The sequence below is a fragment of the Plutella xylostella genome, chromosome 7 (genome assembly GCF_932276165.1).
Source record: "Plutella xylostella chromosome 7, ilPluXylo3.1, whole genome shotgun sequence".
In the NCBI taxonomy this organism is placed as follows: domain Eukaryota; kingdom Metazoa; phylum Arthropoda; class Insecta; order Lepidoptera; family Plutellidae; genus Plutella; species Plutella xylostella.
The window spans coordinates 6,054,570-6,080,029 of NC_063987.1; the positions used below are offsets into that span (position 1 = coordinate 6,054,570).

Genomic DNA, 25,460 nt, shown 5'->3' on the forward strand with positions numbered 1-25,460 from the left:
AACATACTATATTATATGCACCCGTGAATTATAGAATACATAATCAACTTAACAAAATAAAGCTTGTGTAAAATAATTGACTTTTATGCTCTACGTACTAACAATAAACTCATACCTTCACTTACTTAATTTAGAAAAACAACTACAACCTAACACTTACTCATACACTTCTAAATAAGTCATTATTTTCATCAGGAAGCGATTTCAGATTGGCATTCTCTGCCAGATCACTTACCATCTGATAATGGTGTCTATTATGAAACTGTTGGGCAATATGTTATAATTGTCGGCTATCCGACACGGTATGTAGAAGGGTAATTATTTACAGTTACCTCTTCTTTGCCAAGTGAGTGGAAGTGGGCAGGACATTTCGCCCAGAGTGCAATTTGCCACTGACGTAACATATTGTTACATATTTCACGCTGTATCTGTTAAATCTCAGGTGGGTAAAGCGTTGTTAGGCTGCGTTTCCATTGACGCGGAGCTGGGCGGAGCGGTGCTTAGCGGTGCATGAATTGTCCAATCACTATGCTCGAAATCTCCGCTCTGCTTCAATGGAAACAGCACGAGCGGAGCGGGGCAGAGCTGAACGGATATTCATATAAAATAAGCGAGGTGATGCGGAGCGGAGGACAGCGGGGCGGTGTGGAGCGGAGGACAGTGCGGTGCGTTGCGGAGGGTAGCTAGGTATATTTATATTAGTAATTAGTACTTGGTTTATTATTGTTAATGTGATGTAAATAAAGCAGGAAATACATACATAGAATTAACATTTTTTGAAACTCTCTCTCACTCTCGAAACTAAGGTAGCAAAGGTCGCGCAAAGTACCGCTCCGCACCGCACCGCCCCGCTCCGCTCCTCTCCGCTCTGCTTCAGTGGAAACACTCACCACTTTTCACCGCTATTCTCCGCTTATCTCCGCACAGCTCCGCGTCAATGGAAACGCAGCCTTAGACGGATTCATTCAAAGTGTCAAATAAACAAGATTGGAAAGAAAGTGAGCCTAAATATATGTAGCTTTATGGATCTTAATTTTAGATTTAAGAAATCCAGATACAAAATTACCACATTACTGAAACGTACAGTTCCTAACAAAACTAGATAAAAGCATCTCTAAGCTCTATGTTGCGGGCCTCATGTTACGACAATGTATTATTGCATGCGATCAGGAGTATAGAGAACTCTTCTTATAAAATAATTTAAAAATATGAACACTCACACCTTGTACTAATGTACTCCCTTGCGGGGTAGGTAGAGGTGCATTGCTGCACCCACTTTTCGCCAGTGTTTATGTTAACTCTTCTTGACAGAAAAAACTTTTCTTTGACACTTTTTTACATAATATACCTGTATCGTTCGCAAAGAAACAGTATGGCATTCGAACTCACTTTTGGCGCTAATGTTGCTCTAGTATATATAGTAATCGTTGCACCGTTCGGTTGTCATTAATCTAATAGGAAAAACATATTTTTAAAGGCTCAGTGTAGTATTTTATTACCCGACCCCTGAAAATTTAATTCAGTTGAATAACGTCAAACTATAAATAAATAAGTTAAACGCTAGGAGAGCGCGAAGAATATAGTAAATTTTAGCCATGACATGCTCAGGATAGGCAGTACTATATCATTCTACTGATGAACCATATTACTAACTTCAGTCTTGATCTATTATGTTATAACTTATAATATAACACTGGCACACAAAATTTACGACTGGAACAATCTACTTCCATCACTTGATGTGATGTTTACAATCGCATGCCTATTTTATTGATACTTACACTAGGTATTACATCATAATCGTTAAACTTCGTTACGATGTTGGATGCATTTTGCTTTACCTCTCATTACGAAGTAAGTAAGTACAATATTTTAAACTAGATTTATGTTAGTGAAGTGATTAACAAAGATAAACGTCTAAATCTAAGACGTTTCACTAGGTATTTTACTTATACCTTAAAAGTTTATTTTTGTTATTTAAATGACTATCAAAAGGTCTTCTTCTATGAAGGTTTAGATTTGATAATAATGATGAACACTATTGGAATTGAAACTCTGCTAACTTAATTTTCAACAAGTTTCACATATTTTAATAAAAGTGTACAATATCTGTGAATTTATACTACTAATTCATTTTATCCCGTGTTTAAAACCTACATAAGTATCTGCATAAAACTTCTGAAACCAGCGAGCGTGAATGAGGAGACTTCAATGTTGGAAAAACGAAGGAGCTGACAGCGAGGTTACTCTAGCACTCTAGCAAGTCTAGCAAGTCTAGCATGATAATAAAATAATCTCTTTAAATTCGCCGTTGTTCTTCCACATAGGCTTCTGTACGCTCAATGCAATGAGTTAGAATCGTGGTTAGTGCGGCAGCAAACCTAACCTACATACGTTATTCATAAGATAGAATGACCTCCCTGTGAAACGGACTCTGCAGATGCAAATTCAGACACAAAGGCTCGGTTGGTATATTCCAGACTCCCATAAACGTAAGTAGGTATGTCAAACGTGGATGAATGTATAAAGTGTACCAATTCATCGTTTTAACACTTTTTAGTTCACATTTTACTCAAACAAATACCATACTCTCGTTATAGTAACGCAATGATTTCGTGTCACGGTGGTGTAAAGGATAAGGTTTCTTCGAATCCTGGCATGTACCAATGGATATTACGGTGAAAGAAAACGTCGTGATGAAATCTGCACATCTACATTCTAGACCACTGAGTGTATTGTACTCATACAAAAACAACGATACATAAATGTGTGGGATATCAGCAAAGCCTGTTACATACAAAAAATACAAAGTACATTTTACAATTCTTTTTCACTTCAACCTAAAACACTTTTACAATTTGAAAACCAATTTTAGCACCCAAAACATTGTACCGACTGCAATTTTCTTAGCTTAAATATAGTATGAAACCACACTGTGCTCTAATTAATTTGGCTTATGGCTCAGATACCACTTAAAACAGTGGGACATCAGTACAGAATGCCCTCAGGAATGAAAAGCTATATTGATGATACTTCATCTCTTTAGAACTTTCTGTATCGACCGCAGTGAAGTAAAAAAAAAACATTTTGAGTAATCGATGATCATTCTGTAGCGACATGCCGAGAATAGCGGTTTGCCGACATTAAATTTTTCCTTACATCATAATGTTGGCATGAATATGCCAATCTTCATATGGACATTTTCTATACCTTCTTAAATACCACATAATGCCTTACCTTGCAATTTGTTAATATCACCATGTTTCATTATTTATTTATATACTTATTTAATTTTCATCCATCATAACAGAGTAATAAAGTTTCTATACTGTTTTTCTTTATGCTGTGTCCCCTTGTGCTGCAACCAAAGTCTGACTCACATCTTTGTCACCCGATTGTGAAACATATTACGAGCACTTTAGAGCAAGCATTGCTTAATATTGTGGTTTTTTAATAACATTTATTATGGTCTTATTGTCAGACTTAATCCAGTGATTATTTATCTTAACTGTGAAAAAACTGATATTTTAACTATTGCATCCAAAGACAGTGTATTTTGTCATTAGGTATGTACGTATAGGTTGACAGGGTGTTGCAAAGGGATGACAGGTTTGTTGTTATTTTTACGACTTTTAGGCCCGGTTTCGAGATACTCGGTTAGATCATAACAAGGGATTAGTTCATCAATTATACGTTATCTTCATATTAAAGTCTTGACAGATGTGTCAATAAACAACAACTAATCCCTAGCTATGATCTAACCGAGTATCCCGAAACCGGGCCTTAGTCTGTAAAAAAAATCTTTGTTAGGGCACAACATGATTTCCATCGGCTTCCCTTTAAGATTTGAATTAATGACTTTACGTATGATAGTTTTTATATAAAACTAGCTGTTCCCGCGCGCTTTGCTTCGCCTTAAAAAGTTTTCCCGTGGGAATTCCGGGATAAAAAGTAGCCTATGTTCTTTCCCAGGGTCTAGACCGTATGTATATCAAATTTCATTCAAATCCGTTCAGTAGTTTTGGCGTGAAAGAGTAACAGACAGACAGACAGACAGACACAGTTACTTTCGCATTTATAATATTAGTTAGGATAATCCGCCATATGTCTGTTTTTTTTTCATACCAGCATATCATCCCAAACAAATGATATAAGTTTTTGCCACTGCCATTGATTTAAATTTGTTTTCTTGTCACCGACTCGACTGATAAGAAGCAAAACCTTTTTTTGCAGTCGATTCAGGAATTCCCGTAAACCACGGATTTCTTAATTATGTACAACTGAAATTACCTGAAGTTGTAATGTTTTTAATTATTCATTTAGGGCGCCAAATTAATCATTTAAGTATTTGATTTATGACTGGGTACGGTTCTCGTGTATTTTATCGGAATAAGCTCCTTTAGTAATTTTGAATTATGATATCGCACGATGGCAAATTCTCTTAATTATAGAGAAGCGTATACCTATAAATATATACGAGTAAATATTTTGGCATACCTTTCTTACTATTTTAAATTATCTGTAGGTATTTTTTAGTTAATGTTTAGTAGGAATATGTATGTAGTTTTACCTCGACCACTAATAAAATTCTACCCCGTTCAAAGACTGTTGCCTCAGTTTAATATAAAAGAAGTTATAAAATGCGGAAAGCAGTAGGAGGAAATGCTTACAAACTTCATGTTAAACATATATGTGGGTGGAATTGATTTTCATGCGAAGATTTATTTGTTCCACTCGGTTACACGAACAATTATTACTAGTTATAAATTAAAGTTAAAGTCCTCAAACATATTATTATGTATTTATGTCGTCACTTACTTCAAAATGTGAAAAATTATCACTAGTTTCCTCTAGCTTGAAAATTACATAGAATCTACTGTGTTTTCCCTAAGTTATATTAATGAGGTGCGCGAAAAGATCCTACAAACGAAGCCAAAAAAATATGACATCACAAGAGCTTAAAAATAAAACGGTACAAAAAGGTGGCCTTATCGCTTATAGAAATCTCAACCAGGCCATATTTGGGTTACTTATCAACTGTATCTAATGAACATAAAACCTCGCCAGTCTTACAACTAATCCGGCTAATCCTTACACCAGGGTGAGACAATGACAAACGGTAGCCCATGCAGCTGTTGTGTTTCCAACAGTATAGTGTCGGTTGTCGGTACTTATACAAGAAGATTGCAACGATATTTCAAATCTTACATATTAAGTTAGTCTTTTGCAGCTGATTGTACATTCCGTTTATACTCCAGGGTTCACATGCAAAATTGGAAAATGGATTAAGGGCCCGTACAGGGTGACGTGCCGCGCCAATTTTGGGTTTTCAATGCTCTTCACACAGCACACGCAGTGACACGCACACATGTAAGTTTGCACAGTGGGTCGATAAACTTTTACTCGCCAACTTTATTGACAATTATGTTCAAGTACATTTTGGGTGATTTTAGGGTAAGTAAGTATAATTCTTACTTACACTGGTAGGCACCAGGAAAGAGTAGAAATTAATAGGGGTGCCACTTTACTCTATACTCGGAATCCGATTAGCTTTCTCAAACAAATGTGGTATTTACTTGTAGAAAGGTAACTAAAAGTATTAAAGTGTAGATAATAAGTTTCGGGCATCCTCCAGCCAACTGAACCCCGACGACAAAGCAAAGTAAATACATAGTGTCGCAAAAGGGCTATACTAAGCCAAAAGGGGATGACTCAAGGGGTCATTCTGAACAACTTTTGTTCTACGAGATTTGCAAATTCGCGAAAAAAAATATTCGTTTTCCATGGTAAAAAGTCACATGTCCAACATAGTTTCTATGAAAAAGGTTTTTTTTTTGTTAATTTCCAAAACTCGTAGAGCAAAAGTTCAGAATGACCCCCTGTCTTACTCCTGTTTACCCGACTGCCGAAGGAGGAGGGTAATGTTTTTTGATTGTATGTATGTATATATGTATGTTTGTCTGTTTCTTTGTTCCCTCCTGTAGCCTAAACGGCTTGATAGATTTTGATGTATGAGGTATTGTTAGAAGCGTATTGATGGCGCGATGGCTATAGGCTACGTGACGTTCCATTAAAATGTACATAGCGCCCTCTTGAGGACATAACGTGATGATCGAAAAAATAATAATTCAACTTTGCCGTGTAATGTATCAAATGAAAGGACTTGATTTTCACATTACAAAAATATGCATATTGAAGGTATTTAAATAACAACACCAAAATTATTCAAATAAAAAACCGGCCAAGTGCGAGTCGGGCTCGCGCACAAAGGGTTCCGTAGTAAGCACAATAACTTAACCAAAATTACAGTTAAATCAACCTATCTCAAAAACTATAAGAGATACTTTGATCAAACCAAAAATCGTTGAAAGAGTTAATTAGCATGCATCACCTCTATTTTTTTTAGAATTTTATACCCCGTAGTTATAAAAATAGAGGGGGGGGGACATACTTTTTACGACTTTGAGAGCTGATATCTCAAAAACCGTTCACTTTAAGAAAAATGTTTTTTAGAAAACTTTATATCATTTTAAAAGACCTTTCCATTGATACCCCACACGGGTATGTAGGTACATCGAAAAAAAAAATTTCATCCCTCAGTTACATGTATGGGGGGCCCCACCCCCAATTCTTTTTTTTACTATTTAGTGTCATATTTTTGTAGCGGTTCATACAACACATATTCCCATCAAATTTCATCACTGTAGTACTTATAGTTTCCGAGTAAATCGGCTGTGACAGACGGACAGACGGACAGACGGACAGACGGACATGACGAAACTATAAGGGTTCCGTTTTTGCCATTTTGGCTACGGAACCCTAAAAATGATCATGAACTACCTACCGACGTAAAATTTCATAAAATAAAAACAACTAAAAAAATACAATTATAAAAAACTAAAAACCTGACTGTACGCTAAAAACATGAAAACGAGTCCCAATGTTAATGGAAACTATCAAAATCAAAATCAAAATCAATTCTTTATTAATTTGTGAACATAGGTAATGTATGAATAATAGGTGTTAAGTACAATGTTGAGATCTCTATGTTCTATCTGGTCACAGATGTACAAATCATCATGCAAATCATGCACACATGCTTTCTTCATAATTTAAATGTTAGGTACAAAAAAAATATTAGGTATATTACTTAATGAATTTTGTTAATACAATAATGTCTCAATTAATAAATGTCAATATTGAATAAAATTACTAATTATATAATGTTATAGTGTTTCATCAGTCAAATATTCGTTTATTGTATAATAGCATTTTCCTACTAGTAGTTCATACAATTTCTTTTTAAACAAATTATAATTTAAACTGTGGAGATAATTCGGAATTTTATTAAAAATTTTTGGTCCCATGCATAATATATTTTTCCGCATCAACGCAGTTTTTGACGACGGATAACTGACGTAATTCATATATTGTGACCTAATTGATCTGTGACGTGTCTGGGAGACTTTGACAAACAGATTTGGGTTGGTTTTTACAAACACCGCAACTTCATATATGTATAAACATGGGAAAGTAAGTATTTTGAGAGACTTAAAGTGTGGCTTACAACTCTCATCTGGTTTTAATCTGCAAATATCGCAGGCGGGGACCAACTTGACCGCCACTCAAGGCCGTTTTCTAAGTAACATTCAGCTAAATGGTGAACCCTCTGCTGGTATAATTTGTTTATATACCGCTTTTTCAATACCTGTAAGTACATTTTTTGGCAGCATAATATTTTACTTAATTTTAGGGTTTCGAACGTCAAAAGAAAAAAAGCAACCGTTATAGGATCTCTTTGTTGTCCGTCTGTCTGACTGACTGTCTGTCACCGCCCTTTTTCTCAGAAACGGGTAAAGATATCAAGCTTATATTTCGCATAGATGGGGAGTACCCCAAAAAAAATATTATGGTATTCCCTGTCCCACACAAGTAAATTGGGGCTTATATTTTTTCCAGTTATTTTGATGTGTATCCTTTTTTTTTCTTTGTTGTTTTGTATAAGTATGTGTTTCTTTTCTTTAAATCTGTATTTTTTTGTTGTTGCTGTCTATGTGTCGAAAAAATGTATCTTTATCTTCAAATCACGCCATCTATCGTTTGTTTTTTTTGTGGCTACTGTCTATAGAAGAAATTCCGTCATTGACAATTTTACGTTACGAATTTATTTTTATTTATTTTATTTTTATTTTTACATTTTCGCAGAGAATCAACAGCATTTTGTTAATAAATAATTATTACTTATGAACACATAACAACTTGATGCCATTAACAGAATGAACTTAGTAAACCCAGTAAACCTAACACATCCAGAGGAAAAACAAAATCTCTTTCTCTCTCTCTGAAAAATATACTTAATAGCCCAAACTCGATGCTTTTAGCTATTAACATCTTTGAAATAAAATTGAGCCACCACCGTGTTACTGCCCTCATCAGATCCTCACGAGACCATACCTCAACCAGCACCAAGAGACTGTATTTTTGATCCCTAACCTAATGTTCATGCGTATTGTCATCACTTAGATCCATTCGCTATATTCCTGCTCCTCATCAGACCTTTACGAGACTGTAATATCACGAGAATATTGCACACTATCTAATTTAATTTAATGTATTGAATATACTGGAAGAATTATGCTTCCTCAATTTCAAATCAAATTATGTTGGTGTCATAAAAGTTGAAAAAGTGCAATGACAACCAATGTGCAGTGATTTTGTATCTGTACACGATAAGATCGCGAGCTGTCAGTGCTGCCTAAACCGACGTGACCCTTCTTTGGAGGCCAGCGGCCAACTGAGTCAAACGTCACTTGTGTTTATGATTTTATAACACAGAAAGCCGCCATATATATTTGTATGAAGATTTGAGGGAAAAAAATTGCTCAAGTTTGGGATTAATTTACACAAAATAAGTGTGTGTTTATTAAAAAACAAGGTATTTAGCGCCTAGTCCAAGCCTTTAACTTTATAATATGATAAAAATCATATGAAAATTCTTAATAATTACGACACAGTTGTTACAATACGGGAGTGTGATTGACTGGTTTTTCTTGATATTCTGAGATTAATTTACAGTTATCCATAATCATTTACTTAAATTCGAATGATTCAGCACCTAGCTAGACTCTTCAACTACCTGTGTGATTTTTTTCAAGGCTGTAGAGCATCATTTACTACATAATTCTATGACAATGCCAACCCTCGATTCCCTATTGCAGACCCTTAAAAGAACCAGCTGTTAACACGATGAAAAAAACAACAAACGAAAACACGCTAGACAGGACCTAGTTCAAAGAGGTTTTATTGGCACGGTTTACTGTTGAAGTGGTTTCCGAACCAGCTTCCGCATTTACGATCGTGAGATGCAATCAAACTGTGCGACGGAGTTTGCACGAATAGTTTAATATATGGGCCGAGTTTCACTGATACGTTCGGGGTGCGAGGCACGATCGAGCTGCCGGGTCTATGGTTACCTTTAACTTTTAATAGATTTTCCAGTGAGTTGTAATCTGGTTACGCGTTACGTAAATGGTGAATTTAACAGTTTATTGGAAAATATTAGTTTTAAATGAATTTTAGAATATACGTAGATATTCCTCTACCCAAAAGTGACCTTAAACAGATTAGATAGAAATAGCTATAAGGCCGCTTATTGTCTATGTTTCACTGAACTAAATGACAATGGGCGTTTTGGGACCTATGTCCAATAAAGACGAGACATACATCTGTAGATGGATATACATTGGATAGCTCTTTTCAAGTGAGCAAAAAAGTATTATGACGACAAATCCGTATAAGTTGTCCATTTTGAAATATATTCGTCGGAAGGAAGTATTTTTCTATGCCATTGCACTCTCTCTTCTGATGACAGTTAGGGCGCAATACACGTAAACACGTATTATTGAAATTGGAAATATTACTTTCAACTGGTTTTATTTACTGAGATAATAAACAAATATAATATTATATGAAATATGATCATTTTGTTATAAAAATTAAAAATGAATGTGAAAAACTAACAAAAACATTAAAATTACAGAAATAAAGTATAAAGTTTTCAAGGTACGATTATTCTAATTGGACGGTAAATCAAGACTAGCGCTTCCGTTATTCATATTCTGCTAAAAAATACCTTTTTAACGACGTATCACTCATTTCTATTGGTGGTGGTCCCAGCTTCTATATATTTGTGCCCATCATCATTTGTTTATCTCTTGTTGGAGTTTCTTGGGTAAAGTCAAAAAGCAGATACGATTTGTGGGTAAAGTTGTTTAGTTTAACTAGTAGATCTTATGTTTGAATTTTTAGGGATGTTTTATTTATCGGTGTTTAAAATCATACTGTTGCTTTCAAAAAAATATCAGAAGCATGGTTTTTATCCGACAGACTACCTTTAATACGAACATTGCGAAACATGCACTATTTATTTATTTATTTATTTATTATTTTTCATGGAGAATCAACAGCATGTTCTTATTTATAATAACTTAAAATAGCTATTTAATATAATATTAGACAGGCCATTAACAGATTCCCACATATAGAAACAAACTTAAAGTATACAGATAAAAAACTACGCTAGTTACAAACTAACAGCGGCAAGCGCCACTACGCCTAGTTAGAATTAAGTGCCTACTGACTTATTATTATTGGCAACATAATATTAGAAGAAAAGACTATAAACAATATATACAATATAAGGTATTTTATCATACAAATTTCATACAGCTAGCGACATCTAGTGCTACCGCGAAGCATTACACAGCAAGCAATGGTAGTAAGTGAAGAGTTTATAATATCGGAATAACATGAGGTGCGGTGGGCCGAATCTCCAGGTTGTAAGCGGTGCGGTGAAGTTCATAACTGATTTACTAGATGTCGCTGTTGCCAACCTTTTCAACATGCTTATTTACCATAAAAAATATTTTTGATATGCAAAATATCTTGTTAATTTAAGTATATTGTACTGTTTTTATTAAGTTTCAATTACTTACTCTCGATTCAGTTTATTTCATTAAAAAGTGGTAAGCTGAAAGAAGTTTACTTTCATTCTAATATCGCGTTATTTTTACCTTGACCTCCTTCAAGACTGGAGGACTTTTTCCACTTCCATCTCTTCAGGTGTTTTGGAGATATCACACAGAAACTCACTCGATAGCTAATTGTTGTAATTTATGTAGGGCGCAATACACGTAAACACGTATTATTGAAATTGGAAATATTACTTTCAACTGGTTTTATTTACTGAGATAATAAACAAATATAATATTATATGAAATATGATCATTTTGTTATAAAAATTAAAAATTAATGTGAAAAACTAACAAAAACATTAAAATTACAGAAATAAAGTATAAAGTTTTCAAGGTACGATTATTCTCATTGGACGGTAAATCAAGACTAGCGCTTCCGTTATTCATATTCTGCTAAAAAATACCTTTTTAACGACGTATCACTCATTTCTATTGGTGGTGGTCCCAGCTTCTATATATTTGTGCCCATCATCATTTGTTTATCTCTTGTTGGAGTTTCTTGGGTAAAGTCAAAAAGCAGATACGATTTGTGGGTAAAGTTGTTTAGTTTAACTAGTAGATCTTGTGTTTGAATTTTTAGGGATGTTTTATTTATCGGTGTTTAAAATCATACTGTTGCTTTCAAAAAAATATCAGAAGCATGGTTTTTATCCGACAGACTACCTTTAATACGAACATTGCGAAACATGCACTATAAACAATATAAGGTATTTTATCATACAAATTTCATACAGCTAGCGACATCTAGTGCTACCGCGAAGCATTACACAGCAAGCAATGGTAGTAAGTGAAGAGTTTATAATATCGGAATAACATGAGGTGCGGTGGGCCGAATCTCCAGGTTGTAAGCGGTGCGGTGAAGTTCATAACTGATTTACTAGATGTCGCTGTTGCCAACCTTTTCAACATGCTTATTTACCATAAAAAATATTTTTGATATGCAAAATATCTTGTTAATTTAAGTATATTGTACTGTTTTTATTAAGTTTCAATTACTTACTCTCGATTCAGTTTATTTCATTAAAAAGTGGTAAGCTGAAAGAAGTTTACTTTCATTCTAATATCGCGTTATTTTTACCTTGACCTCCTTCAAGACTGGAGGACTTTTTCCACTTCCATCTCTTCAGGTGTTTTGGAGATATCACACAGAAACTCACTCGATAGCTAATTGTTGTATTTCTAAACAAATACATGTTCCAACCGGGGATCGAACCCTGGACCCTCGCCTCGGCACAGCAGTCTGCTTCGATAACCACTACGCCACCCGTTTGTACACATGACACATGCAGTAATAATTAGTAGGCTATTCTTAAATAATATTTGAAATATTATTTATAATATATATTTACAATTATGGTAGTTTTTGTGTATTTTTTTGTGAGACTTTTTTTTTGTAATGCTTGCTTACATGCAAAATGTAAGATTAATAATCCTTATTAAGTAATGTAACAAGACTGCTGACCGTTTTCCCGCGAAAACAAATCGCGCGCCGAAAACGGTTAGCGTCCCACGCCGCCGCGCCGTTTTCCTGCGCAGCTCTACTGCGCAGACCGCGTCCCGCGTCCTCCCCTTCACCCGCGCGCGCCCCGCGCTCGCGCCACCGGCCAGCGAAGCCCGCGCAGTCAGTCGGCGCCAACCCGTTTCCCGGCTACACGCTCGCTCTTGCGCCGCTTCGGAAATAGTTAATAGTTTTAAGCACAAAGACTACCTACTTGCCTATTCGTGTCTGTAGAACCTGAAATATACTGTGAACATAGTGTATTCCCTGAGTTTGCTTCCTATCTACCACTCCCACGATAGGACTTTCTCATAGTGGCGCCCCACGTTGGGCGCCACTATGAGAAAGTCCTATCGTGGGAGTGGCAGATAGGAAACACAATACTCAGGGAATACAAAGCACTGTATTTAAAGGTTCTTCAGACACGTAAATAGCAGTTGAGGTAGTCTTTTGCGTATAACTAATAATTCCCGGCTGGATCACGCTCGCTTGCATCCCCTTCGCGAATTATTAGTTATACGCAAAAGACTACCTCAACTGCTATTTACGTGTCTGAAGAACCTTTAAATACAGTGCTTTGTATTCCCTGAGTATTGTGTTTCCTATCTGCCACTCCCACGATAGGACTTTCTCATAGTAATTAATTTTTATTTTTTTTTTTTTCACTTCCCTACTGTCTGCTCCTGAACCTCCTGCAGGTTGACTGGTACAGAATGCTCTTAGCATTAAGTCCACCTGATTGTTCATCTACTTTTGTAAATTGTGATATAAAAGTATAAATAAATATTTGGTTTCCAGAACGATTTATTTCCCTTATCATCTAGTATAATGGCTAACCCATCCGGTAGGATCTACCAAAAAGGAAAGTTTGACATGAAAACGTAAATGTTGTACTTATCTTATATATTATACATATATATTCATATATATATATATTCGTAGTAGTGGTGAGTAGCATCCTGATAAAATTAGGAATATCAAAGTTGAGAGTTTCAGTGCTTGCGGATTTTACACAACAAGTTATGCTAAAAGGTTTTAGTGAAAACACGGTAATTTTATAAAAGGCTCGGCTAACTTAGGGCCACAGCACCAAAAAATTAAATCTAGATTTAGTGTTAAATCTCGATTTATTCCATAAATTTATATGAACTGACGTTTCTTAAATCGAGATTAGACACTAAATCTAGATTTAACACGTTGGTGCATGTAACTCTAGGGATCTTTTTTTGTTTTAATCGGGTTTTGGATTATAAATAAAAATAATAATAATTTTCTACCCTTTTATGTAATCAATTAATACTATATGTACACGTAATTCCAATACAATTCAAGGATTCGCAACTCTTAGCATATAACAAAAATATTCGCCATTTTGTAACTTGATGAGAACTTACACTATGCGTTGAACTCTTTTGTATGAAAACGATAATTGATTTTCACTCTTACTCAGGAAAGTTGTAGGTAGGTATAGAAATGTTAGTATAATATTTATTATGTTAGTTGTATAGTTATATGTATACAAAATGTTAATGTGGTACAGTAAGCCAAAAAAGTTACTGGTATCGTAATTCTACACAACTTATGGAAATACGTCAACAAAATATATTATGTTCCCATACTTATCATGTAAACGGCAAAGATTTTAATACTGTATAATTATAATGAAAAATACGTAACATTAAAATATAATATACATGGTGCTTATTTATAAGTGGTCATCCCGTTGGGAGGTGAATGTACCCGTCATACTAATAAACATGACCACTAATAAACAAGCACCCTGCATATCTATTGTTGGCCACTGTATACAAGAATTCACGGAAATATATACCTTTAGTTTTATAAAATATATATGGTTAGCAGAAGAAATACGTTTTAATACAGTTTTATATACAAAATTAGTTACAGAGTGTTACATAAAATATGAGCTTCTAACTACCTACTCATAAATAATTCGCATTTTGCAATTAATTTTAGCACATTTGTAGGTAATAAAAATATTTAAAATAAATATGACATATAGGCATACACATAAGTTGTAGAAATGAAATGAAGTAGTACATAGTTTTATATCACAAACCAATGTAACGAAAAAAATAATTATTTACTGCACTTTGGTACTTATATCAATCTTTTCAAGTACAGATTACTATTTCTAACCTAATAACTATTTTGTCGGTAACTACGAACATAACAAAATCACAGTAAAACATAAAACTAGTACAGCAACTCAGTACTTAGTTATAAGTAACAAATAACGATAACAAAATTTGGAATCTTGGACCCAGCGTAGATTATCATTGATAATGGGCTTTGTATGCCGTATACAAAAAGAACGCTTCTTACCAACACCGATACCTTACCAATATGGAAATAATAGAAGCGTTTTTTTTTCTGTATACGGCCTTACAGTTTATCGCAAATCACGCTATATTCACACGAGTTCGTTATCGACGTCGATAAACTCGTTTAATGCAAATGTAATATATAGGGTGTTGCAAAAAGGGTGTACTAAGCCGAAACCTACATGGGCAGCATGGTATATCTAAGCCCGAAACTGAAATCAGAATTTCAAAATTCGCGAAAAAAAAACATTCTCCATAGTAAAAAAGTCACGTGACCAACAAAGTTTCTATGGAAAATAATTTAATTATTTCGCGAATTTTTAAATTCTGATTTCAGTTTCGGGCTTAGATATACCATGCTGCACATGTAGTTTTCGGCTTAGTATACACTTTTTGCAATATGAATAATAATTTTGCAATCCCTCCAATAACGTTTATCTACGTCGACAAAGAAACCGTATAGCGTCAGCTGTTCATCAATATAACCGTCTAGCCGTAACACATTCTTAGAACTTAAACTAAATCACGCTAAGGTGTTGGTCTCATCTTGCGTGTCATTAAGGTTGATTTCCCCGCAACTCCGCAGCTCCCCCAGCTGTCGGCACAGCTCTGGAGACTTCACTGTCTCTCCGAGGAACACGCTCAGTAGGTAGAAGTCTCTGCTCTCAGCCGGGAACCTTTGGTATTGGCTGTGGACGAGAGAATAAATAAATATATTGATAAGAGCAAAAAACCTGGTGAAGAATGAGGTTTTTCTATACTTAAATATTTTGGGATGTTTTTTTACTTTCATAAAGTACGTCTATAAACTGTGTAGGTACATAGAAATCCGCTTTATATGCATAAGTGTTAACGCATTTCTAAGCCTGTTAGGTACATCAAAATAAATAATATATATAAATAATACCCATTTTAAACGTTATCTAACATGTTACGTCTGCAACCATAAGCTATTTATACTTTTACAATAGCAATAGGGAACTAGAAAACCACAATGTTTTATCGTAATTCTTTTTAAGCTTTCAGTACCAATATAACAAATTACTAATAATAGCTTGATACTTAATAAGTACGTAGATTTTAATGTTTTGATGCAGATGCTTATGTATGGTGTTACATATTGTGTAAAATATGATTCTATTCTGATTATGACTAACATAAATATCAATATTTTTTCAACAAATACCTACAATGTGATTGAAAGAAAAAACACGCTAAATATAATTTACTATATTTTTCACATTTATATTTAATTAGTATTTAGCAGAATCATCTCCCAGTGAAAGTGTTTGCAAATTGCATAAGACTGGTTCACCTAAATGCCTGCATTAGAAACAAGTTTGTGCAATGACACTAGATAGTAAAACTATTTTTATTTTATTCTTTCACAAACATACAGTCATATTGTATACATATTATTTTGCTCAAGACTATGTCTGTAATCTCCTAATTCTTTCACATCATCGGAGCATATCTACTTACGAGTAGAACATCTCTGTTGGAAAGTTTTGGCATTTTTCCTGTAAAAATTGTGTTGTGTCCGGACCCTACTACCCTGATTACACCTACCGTGTAGAGTGGCGAGACAGTATCCTCGGCCGATCCTCGGCCAATGAACGGCTAACAATTAAAACAAGTGCTCGGCCGGGGATACAGTCTCGGCCACTTTACTCGGTAGGTGTAACCAGGGTATAAGAGTCATCTTTCGTGCACAGTAAGAATTGAAAAAGGTGCAAGTCAGTGCGTTTCCGCTGACCTTGTGAGACTTGCGTGAGAGTGAGCGAGAGGGCGATGTGTGTCGCGAGGCGGTCCCGCGCGCTGGACAACTGGGCCAAGGCTGGACTGTTTGGGTAATTGCGTCTTTGTGCACGTCATGTAGGAGGTAGCCTGGTGGTGCCACTAACGGCATGGTGTGATAGGATCACGGGATTTCGGTTACAATATTGTTTCCATAATGAAGAAAATCATAGGCGGTAGAGTAGGTACACGCTAAGACCCCCTAATAACTTTGTTATGGATGTAACTATTCCATACCTATAACATTCTGAACCTCAATAAACTAGCCAATTCAGATATACTCCAACTACAAATTTTTGGATTAGTATGCAAGCGCAACGATCAGCCTACTGAATAGGTAAGCTGAGGCGTCGGCGCGCATGCTAGACGCATGTCTAGCATTGCGGAATTCCACTCGTGACTACGCAATGGCTCATCGCCTCTGTCACAATACTACTTAACTCTATCTTTACTGACCACTTCTTCTGTTTGAGCCTAGAGCTGGACTAGGGTTAGTTACTTTGGCGAAAAAGTTAGACAGGCAGATGCTAACCTAACTTTCAAGATCCGAACGTATACTGACTACTATAACTGTTGCACACCAATTATGTCTGATAAATAATAAATGGTAGCACATCTAAATTATTAACTTTCGACAACCACGCACTTTTTACGTAAATAATTAACATATCTCGTTAAATAAAACCAGAGTTTTTCTTCATTTTTGCCTACCCTTTAAATTTGTGATATGGCTGAAATTTCATATTTATTTTAGCGTTTCGAGTGGCGCTCAGCTCTCAGCCCTCCAATTAACGTGAGACAAGAGCTCTACAGGATGTGGGCACATCAGTACGTGAATTAATATAATTATTATGAAATCTAAAACAAATAAAGATGAGATTGTCTGAAATATTTCCTTACATTGTGAGTATTAAGCTACCTAAATAAAATGCTTAATAAGCTAAAAAGATCACTCTAAACTGGCTACAGGTTTCGCAACGCTCGACAGATTGACCAGAATGTAGTTATACCACAAGTTCTACATGCCTGATTAGGGTTTAAAGAATTTTTCATGGTATGCAGGCATTGAATAATAATTTCTTAGCAAAAACATCTATAGAGGTAGACAAGCGTGTCATGGGATTTGTGACATTGTATTGATTAGCCTTGACTTCAAGTTGACCCTACTAAATAGACTTTCCCAACAAATTACGACATTTACATTATCATTCAATGTCATTTGTTATTTAACGATTTTTAACCGACTTCAAAAAAAGGAGGAGGTTCTCAATTCGACGACCGAATGGCGCAGTGGTTAGTGACCCTGACTACTGAGCCGAAGGTCCCGGGTTCAATTCCCGGCTGGGGCAGATATTTGTTTAAAGACAGATATTTGTACTCGGGTCTTGGGTGTTGATATTTATATTTAGTATCTATCTATCTATGTATTTGTGTAGAAATATCAGCTGTCCGATACCCATAACACAGGCTCTGCCTAGCTTGGGGTCGGATGGCCGTGTGTGAGATGTCCCCACATATTATTATTATTATTATTATTATTATTATTATGTTGTGTCTTTACCATCACGGGACCATGGGGTCCCGGGCATTTGGAAGGCGTGCATGGGGCCGAAGCCAACATGTAGAGGCCCGTTTGACAACATTAATCTATATGAAATGTGACACCAACCGACGATTTTCCCTGTGTAAACTATAGAGTAAACCCAAGGAAAATCCCCGGTTAGTGCAGGACTATTGTAGGATATGGAGAAAACTAATACAGGGTTATGGAAGGGGGTGTTAAATGGACTGGGTAACTGGGACTATGGAAGGACTATGGCCCCTGCCTGACCTATATGTTTCACACACGGATAAAAAGGCAGGGGGTGACTCGCACACACAGTAAATGGGCCCCCCAAAACAGTCGCTAGCACATTACAGTGACGTAGCAACAAGGGGGCAACATGGCATGAGGTGCTAAGGATGGAGAGGTATTCCACGGCTCTCAGGACAATCGCGTTATCGGTCAAGATCCCTACAAGCACCTTACTGGGTAATACATCCTTCCTCGAGCATTGCTGCTCTAGCGGTACACCACTCAAGCCAGCCAATGAAGGCAAGCAAGAGGTGGGAGATCCTGTTCCTCGTCAGTGTTCACTCTGGACAACCAATAAAGGCAAGCCAAAGATGAGGAACAGGGGTTCTCCCCGGCATCGGGTGGGTGGGGTCGCTAATGCCCAACAGCTCGCCACAAGCTGCCCTGCCGCCTTATTATTATTATTATTAAAATTCGTCGGGATCTTTTTTTTTTTTTTTTTTTATATTTTTTTTTATGTATGTTCACCGATTACTCCGCCGTTTATGAACCGATTTTGAAAATTCTTTTTTTTTTTGTATTGGGTTGAGCTTCCAGGTGGTTCCATTTTTTTTTCAGAATTTTATCTCACCCCCAAGGGTGGGTAAAGGGGTAAAAACAGGGTATGAATTTCCATTTTGGGCACATATTAACCGATTCTAATGAAATTAAGAACGTAAATATAGTTCTTATAACAAAAAAATATTATGGTGACCTTGAGCTGATCTGATGATGGAAACGGAAGGCAGTCAGGGGAACTCCTCAACGGTATATAGCAACTACTTCGTGTTTAGGCTTGAATGATTCGTATTGATTAGTAGGACTTTTTGGTATCATTTGCACCTTACTTTTGATTGAAAATTATTACAAATAAACTAAAAACTATTAAATAAAATAATAATTAAAAAAATTAAAAAACCGACTTCAAAAAACCACTAAAATGTAAGAAATAATTTAAGGTTTACACAAATTCTACTCGTATGAGACAGTACAAATATACCTAAACAGGAACTGTTCTTTTTTGAAGTTGGTGCCATATTTCTTCAGATTACTTTGTCACCGCACCAACATCAAAAAAGAACAGTTCCTGCTTAGGTATATTTGTACTGTCTCATACGAGTAGAATTTGTGTAAACCTTAAATTATTTCTTACATTTTAGTGGTTTTTTGAAGTCGGTTTTTTTATATCCAGATCAGGATGTAGTTAAAGCTATATTTTAAATAATTTCAGCATGTAGGACTCTGGCATTATTGAGGCTTTTTAAAAGCCAAAATCGTCTACATTGCTCCTCCAGACCCCATCATGCCAAAACACATAAACCTGGCAAATAAAATAATATATTCACCTAAAAACTTCAGGCCAGTCCAAGGCCTGCCTCGGTTCCTTGGTGGCCAGCTCAGCATACTGCCCACATATGCTCTGGAACACGCAAGCGGAGGGTCCAAACTCGTTCACTATGTACTTTTCCACCTCGCTAGCGTCGAAGTTGTCTGGTTGGTCGAGTTGACTAGACTGGTCGCTCGACTGGTGCAGTGCGAAGCGGCGGTTGCGCGATCTGTAGGTTGCTGGAATAGAAAGATTGGGAGAGATAAGTTAAATGGATCACAGATAGGCAAGCGTGGTAAACTTATAAAGGTAGGAGCCGGATGAGGACGGTCGAGAACAGAAAATTGTATATAGCGCTCCTGGGAGGTAGTGGGCTAAGCAGATGAACATCTACGTGACCATTCACGACGCAGGTTGATGATCATGAAGTAAAAGGTGGATGGCAACACAAGGATAGAATTGGTACAATGGCCAGCAGTAAACGACTGTGGGCTAATATTAGACTTAAGTTAGTGGTCAGATTAGCCAAATCTGACCCAGAATATTTAGCATTCGTATATAAATTTATTTTGCTGCAAGACGATTAAGGTCAATGCTCCCCTGGTGTCCTAATGCTCCCTTATTGTCCACATTTGTCACTGTCCAGCTCTGGGTCACTGCGGACATTCTTGGAATCCGATGTTAGATTTGAAAAATGTTGCTATTATGTAGGTATATGTTACTATAAAAACTACTGTACATACCTATCTCACGAAACATTTCCATACATTCTCTGCACATCGCAAATAGTAATGTAATGCATTTCATAAATGTTAGTTAAAAGGCATAGGTTGTCGTTTAACACCTATACTAATTGGTATTATATTCTATAGTTACACATACAAAAAGACAATTTCATACTAGGACTACTACTAGAATCTCTCCATGCTATAAGTTTTATAATGTACATAGTCTGGTTGTTAGTCCATCTTCCTACACGTAGGTACCTTTTATCGAAGATACGATTACTACGACTCTATCTAGATAAAATAAGTACCGTGAAATCATACTCATAAATTTTCAATAAACCTAATAATATTTCTTTCGCTCAAACTAACAACAATATAGAACAAACCACTGTAAGTGATTCCGGAGCTAAAAATAAAAGTATTTACCCAAACAGCTGTTACTCTGCATAGTGGGTTAGTTTAATAAATCAGTGGACGCAAGATAGAGCGTAGGTATATAGATACATAGGTACATAAGCTAGACCTGTCTCACACTGTGTCGGAGCGACACTGTAATGATCTTCAAGACCTGTATTCAGCTCCTCTGTTGGCTATCTCAGATCGGATCTAGTTATTATCAAATGCTTTCTTCCGTCAAAAAGTTCAAGAATAGGTGATATTTATATTCGAGGACCTGTCACCCTATAAGTGATGAATATAAAACGCCGATATTAAAACTTGTATTATATGAGGGTTAAAACAAAAAGAAAGACTGATAAGTAGCTTTGAAATTATGATTGCACGGATCATCGGAACATACACACATACTAGCCAACCACATATCACTCCTTTTTGCTTTGCTGTAGTCAGGTAAATTCGGGTGTTTTTTACCCGAAACTCCCACGAAAAACTTTTCAGGCAAAGGGAAACTCGTGGATTAATAATTAATATTAGTCAATATGGCCAAAACTATTCCGGTAAGCTATGTAAGTTGTCTGCGTTCCAGAATAGGAAGTCTGTAAAAGCATTAACTGGTGAGCCCAGCTGGATTAAGTCCAGTAATATGGTTAATGGATTATGCGACTATCTCCGATAATAATGTTGTTACAGTGAGTTAAATAACTTATTATTGAAAAGCAGTTTATTTTAGCTTTTGTTACTAAAGAGCTTATTAATTATGCTGTTTTTTATGAATTCTGTATTAAGTAACCTGCCTAATGTACAAATGATTTCATCGAAACTAGATCAGTGCTTAGTTTTAATTTCACATGCACTGATCTCATTCCCATTCACTTGTTCTTAATGAGAATAAAAACGGCACAAATTAAATCACGTGTGTTTATTTAAATATGTGTTAAGAAATATGCTGTTGTCTATGATCAAAAACAAAAGTCATAGGTCCTACCTAGCTAGACGGCCTAGGTACCTAACCACACGGCATACTTAACGGAGTTTAAATTGTTATGTGAAATCTAAAATTTGCTGTTAGTTTTTTTGTCTATTTTATACTTAGTTGTTACTATGCTAGGTAGTATTAGGTAAGTTTAACTAACTAATTACTCACATTACCTATAGATCTTAACAAAAACCCTTACCTGGACTAACAGAATAGGACAGTTTCTTCAAAAAGTTCGTCAACCGCACACTCAGAATAATAAAGGGAAATCCCACAAGTTGCACCGGTAACTCAAATGCTGCTTCCTGACTGTCAACTAGGTAACACTGCAGCACAACTGATAACACTAAAAATATGCCAAGAATCTTTTTAATCTCCATGTTTATCACCCGAGCTGTTCACTTGAAGAGTTTATAACGACTATAGGTATTCGAGACGCGACGACTCGTCAAATAGTTATGCGTTTTGTAATTTCTAACGTAACGTCCCTATTGTTTGAAGTCATCTCGTGAGCTTACTTTACTTCATTCACTCTTGCTGCACAGTCGTTAACGCGACACAATATCCGAAAACATTTGAACAGAAGTAAACTGTGAAAAAGTAACACGAAAACTATTTACGAATCGACGTTTGATTTTCGAAACTTTAAAAAAACAACGAAACCGGCTGCACTGCACAAAATTAAAAACCAACTACTGGCTGGTCCGTTTTAGCAAAGGAAAAATATTTTTGAATATCGTTCGATTCATTTCACGTATCCGCGCCTTCTTATAAAAGGGGCGCAATCGACACAATATTGGCGCGTCGTACCGCCGAGATCTTAGTACAATAACTACGTGACATGAAACGTGTATTTCATCTGGGCTTAGGAAAGTGCTGGCTCCCTCCATACTTTCCCTCTGGGTCCCTACGTCAGTAGCGGCGCGGGGAGCGAGGAAACCCAAGCACGCTGGTTCGGTAATACCCAGCCAAGAGCCAGAAGTTGGTCAATCAATGTTATGTCATAGCACGGGTCAGTTGCGAATGCAAGTCAACGGTCTACTTTCGATGTGTGCTGGTGATGTCACCGGTATTGTGTGGCCACAGGTGGTAACGTTACGGTCTCAAGGTCAGTATCAGCATGGATACTTTTGATGTTTTTGTACCGAATGGTTTAAAGCCGGTGTCCATTTAAAAGATCTCAGGTGCCTATAATTAATATTTATTTTTTATTTTTATTTATACCAAACATTGTGTAACATAGATTATTTTGTTGAAGTTTACGTGCCATTAAACCTGAAGGGTTTGTCTTGACACTAAATACAATCGTGGTCGACAAATCAGTAACATGAATATAACAATAGGTATTAATTATACATAGGTATTAACATTACTTATTTGGATACTCATACAATTTCATTTCTAAGGTAACATACATAGGTTAACATTATTTGTGGACAGAGCGTATTTAGTGGAATACGTACAATTTCTAACATAGACCCAAGCCGAGACTCCTTATTAGCACAAAGATATTCTATTTTTATTACAAAGATTTACCTGGACTTAGAGCGTAAGACATTTTCTTCACAAAGTTGGTGAGTCTAACCGCCATGATGATGAAAGGGAAACCGACTAACTGCACCGGCAGTTCGAACGCCGTCTCCTCCCCTCCGCCCCTCGTCGCAGCCTCCAACAGAACCACCAACACAATACTCCATACAGAGACGAACTTTTTCAAATCCATTTTGTTCTGAGGAACTAGTACACACACACAAGGAACACTACGTTTGAATTTCAAAAATTTTTGTTTTTTAATTTTTAAGGAGGCCGAATAATTACGAACTTTTTGGTTTGATTTAAATTGGAATTCGATTATCGTTATCAGCCAGGTTTATTTTTGTAAAAAATATTTCTGTTTGGTTTATGTTGTGAACTGTACGATTCTACATACGAATGTGCACTACGGTGAGGTTTGGTAATGCAAGTTGGACTGACTGCACCGGCTCTCGACTGGCCGATAGTTGAGTTTCGTAATGATATAATAATCATTAAAACAACAACAATGTAGTTCTACAAATCACTAAATACTTGGACATTGCGTGATTAAGAAAATATTTGTGTAATCGTTCAACAGAAGACGTGCATAATTTCGATCACGCATGTTTTTTATGTATTAAACACTAAGCGGATAGAGTATAATAGAGGAATGAAAAAAAAATACTAACTACACTAAACTGAAGAACTGAATAACTCTAGGACTTATGTAAGAAGTTTTTTAGATAATAGATCAACAATATAGTACACTTCTAGGTAAATGCCTGAGACTCTTCTTACCAGCACCATAGACTAACAACACCAAGATTGTCTCAAAGATTTTAAGGTCATGCTTCCTTCCTGTAATTGTTTCACTATAAGTGTAGGGCCAGTACAGTATGAAACATATTGAACTTTTTTTACGTAATTTCTAAATGCAATAGTGAGGGAATTCCAGTTCTCTGTCAGGCTGTATCTTTGATAATATTCTCTAGCAGAGACTAGGACACAAAAAATCTGACTAAACTCTAATTTTTAATCCCACGGAATTCTGACAGTTATCAATTTTTGACATGTCAGAGATCGCAAACCTTTTTTGGCTGGGTACTTTTTTCAATACGAGTCTGAACATCAGTTGTATCCGGATAATTTTCTATATCATATTTTTAAATATTTAAAAAAAAAAAAAAAAAAATTTAAAATTTGAACTGTTTATTTCATAAAAAAGGTTAATTGGATAAATTAGTAATTCCCGGGTTTAATCTTTACATATTTGAGATTTTTATCCCTGGGAAGGTTGCCCTCATTTACATAACTATGTGGTTATAATTAAGTGCCTTATCAATACAAACATAGTACAATTATCATTCTGGATGTGAATTATCTGCACGTACATCCCCTTCTTTCTTATATCTGTCATATATATAGTAACGTTTAAGTAAACTTCGAACTTGCTTTGGATTTGCATCTCTTACATTATTTATTAAAGTTTTTGGTAGTGAGTTTAATATATGGGGTAGGCTGTACGTCCAAATTCTTCTTCCGTATTCGTTATTACAATTAGGTATATTAAATGTGGGTGTTTTTGGCAGAGTTCGTAGGCTACCATATCTCTTCTTTAAGTTAAGTGACTGTATCTTATTCTGATTATCACATACAATTGCAAGTTTTACTTTATCATATACACTCATTACTTTACAATATTGGAACAAGTTTTCATAATTATTTCTATGTTCATATTTAATTTTTAATGGTACTATTGTTTTTAACAGTCTGATTTGGATGTTATAAATACGTTTTAGGTATGTTTTATAGGTATAGCCATAACTCGTTATGCCGTAGTTTATTATTGAGTCTGCCATGGACAAGTATAGTAATCTCAAGGTGTTGTATGGTATCTTTTGTTTTAGAATTTTAATCTTAGCCAATATAGCTCTTAACCTATTACACACATGGTCCACATGCGGACCCCAATTAAATTTATCGTCTATTACTAGGCCAAGGTAGGTAT

At 35.8% G+C, this 25,460-nt stretch overlaps 1 protein-coding gene across 2 annotated transcripts; it reads right to left on the reverse strand.

The window, feature by feature from the left end:
• Positions 1 to 15,323: 15,323 nt before the first annotated feature.
• On the reverse strand, positions 15,324 to 23,892 carry LOC105390916. 2 transcript variants are annotated; one of them, XM_011562291.3, is made up of 3 exons: positions 23,474 to 23,892; positions 19,854 to 20,073; positions 15,324 to 15,565 (listed from the first exon to the last, which is right to left on the reverse strand). In XM_011562291.3, the coding sequence occupies exons 1-3, from the start codon at positions 23,658 to 23,660 to the stop codon at positions 15,400 to 15,402; spliced, it is 573 nt and encodes a 190-aa protein (XP_011560593.3). In that variant the 5' UTR covers positions 23,661 to 23,892; the 3' UTR covers positions 15,324 to 15,399. The 2 variants fall into 2 exon arrangements, with proteins under 2 accessions (XP_011560593.3, XP_011560594.3); XM_011562292.3 differs by lacking the exon at positions 23,474 to 23,892 and adding an exon at positions 22,137 to 22,770 and having other exon boundaries at positions 15,335 to 15,565.
• Positions 23,893 to 25,460: the final 1,568 nt, after the last annotated feature.

Bases quoted from the DNA above. Each gene is read 5' to 3' on its own strand.
- LOC105390916 (XM_011562291.3), bottom strand. From the start codon at position 23,660: ATGGATTTGAAAAAGTTCGTCTCTGTATGGAGTATTGTGTTGGTGGTT. The intron at 20,074-23,473 runs GTAAATCTTTGT...TTTCTATTCCAG, and splicing joins GTCTTACGCTCTAAGTCCAG to CAACCTACAGATCGCGCAAC. The intron at 15,566-19,853 runs GTGAATATATTA...TCTCGTCCACAG, and splicing joins GACTGGCCTGAAGTTTTTAG to CCAATACCAAAGGTTCCCGG.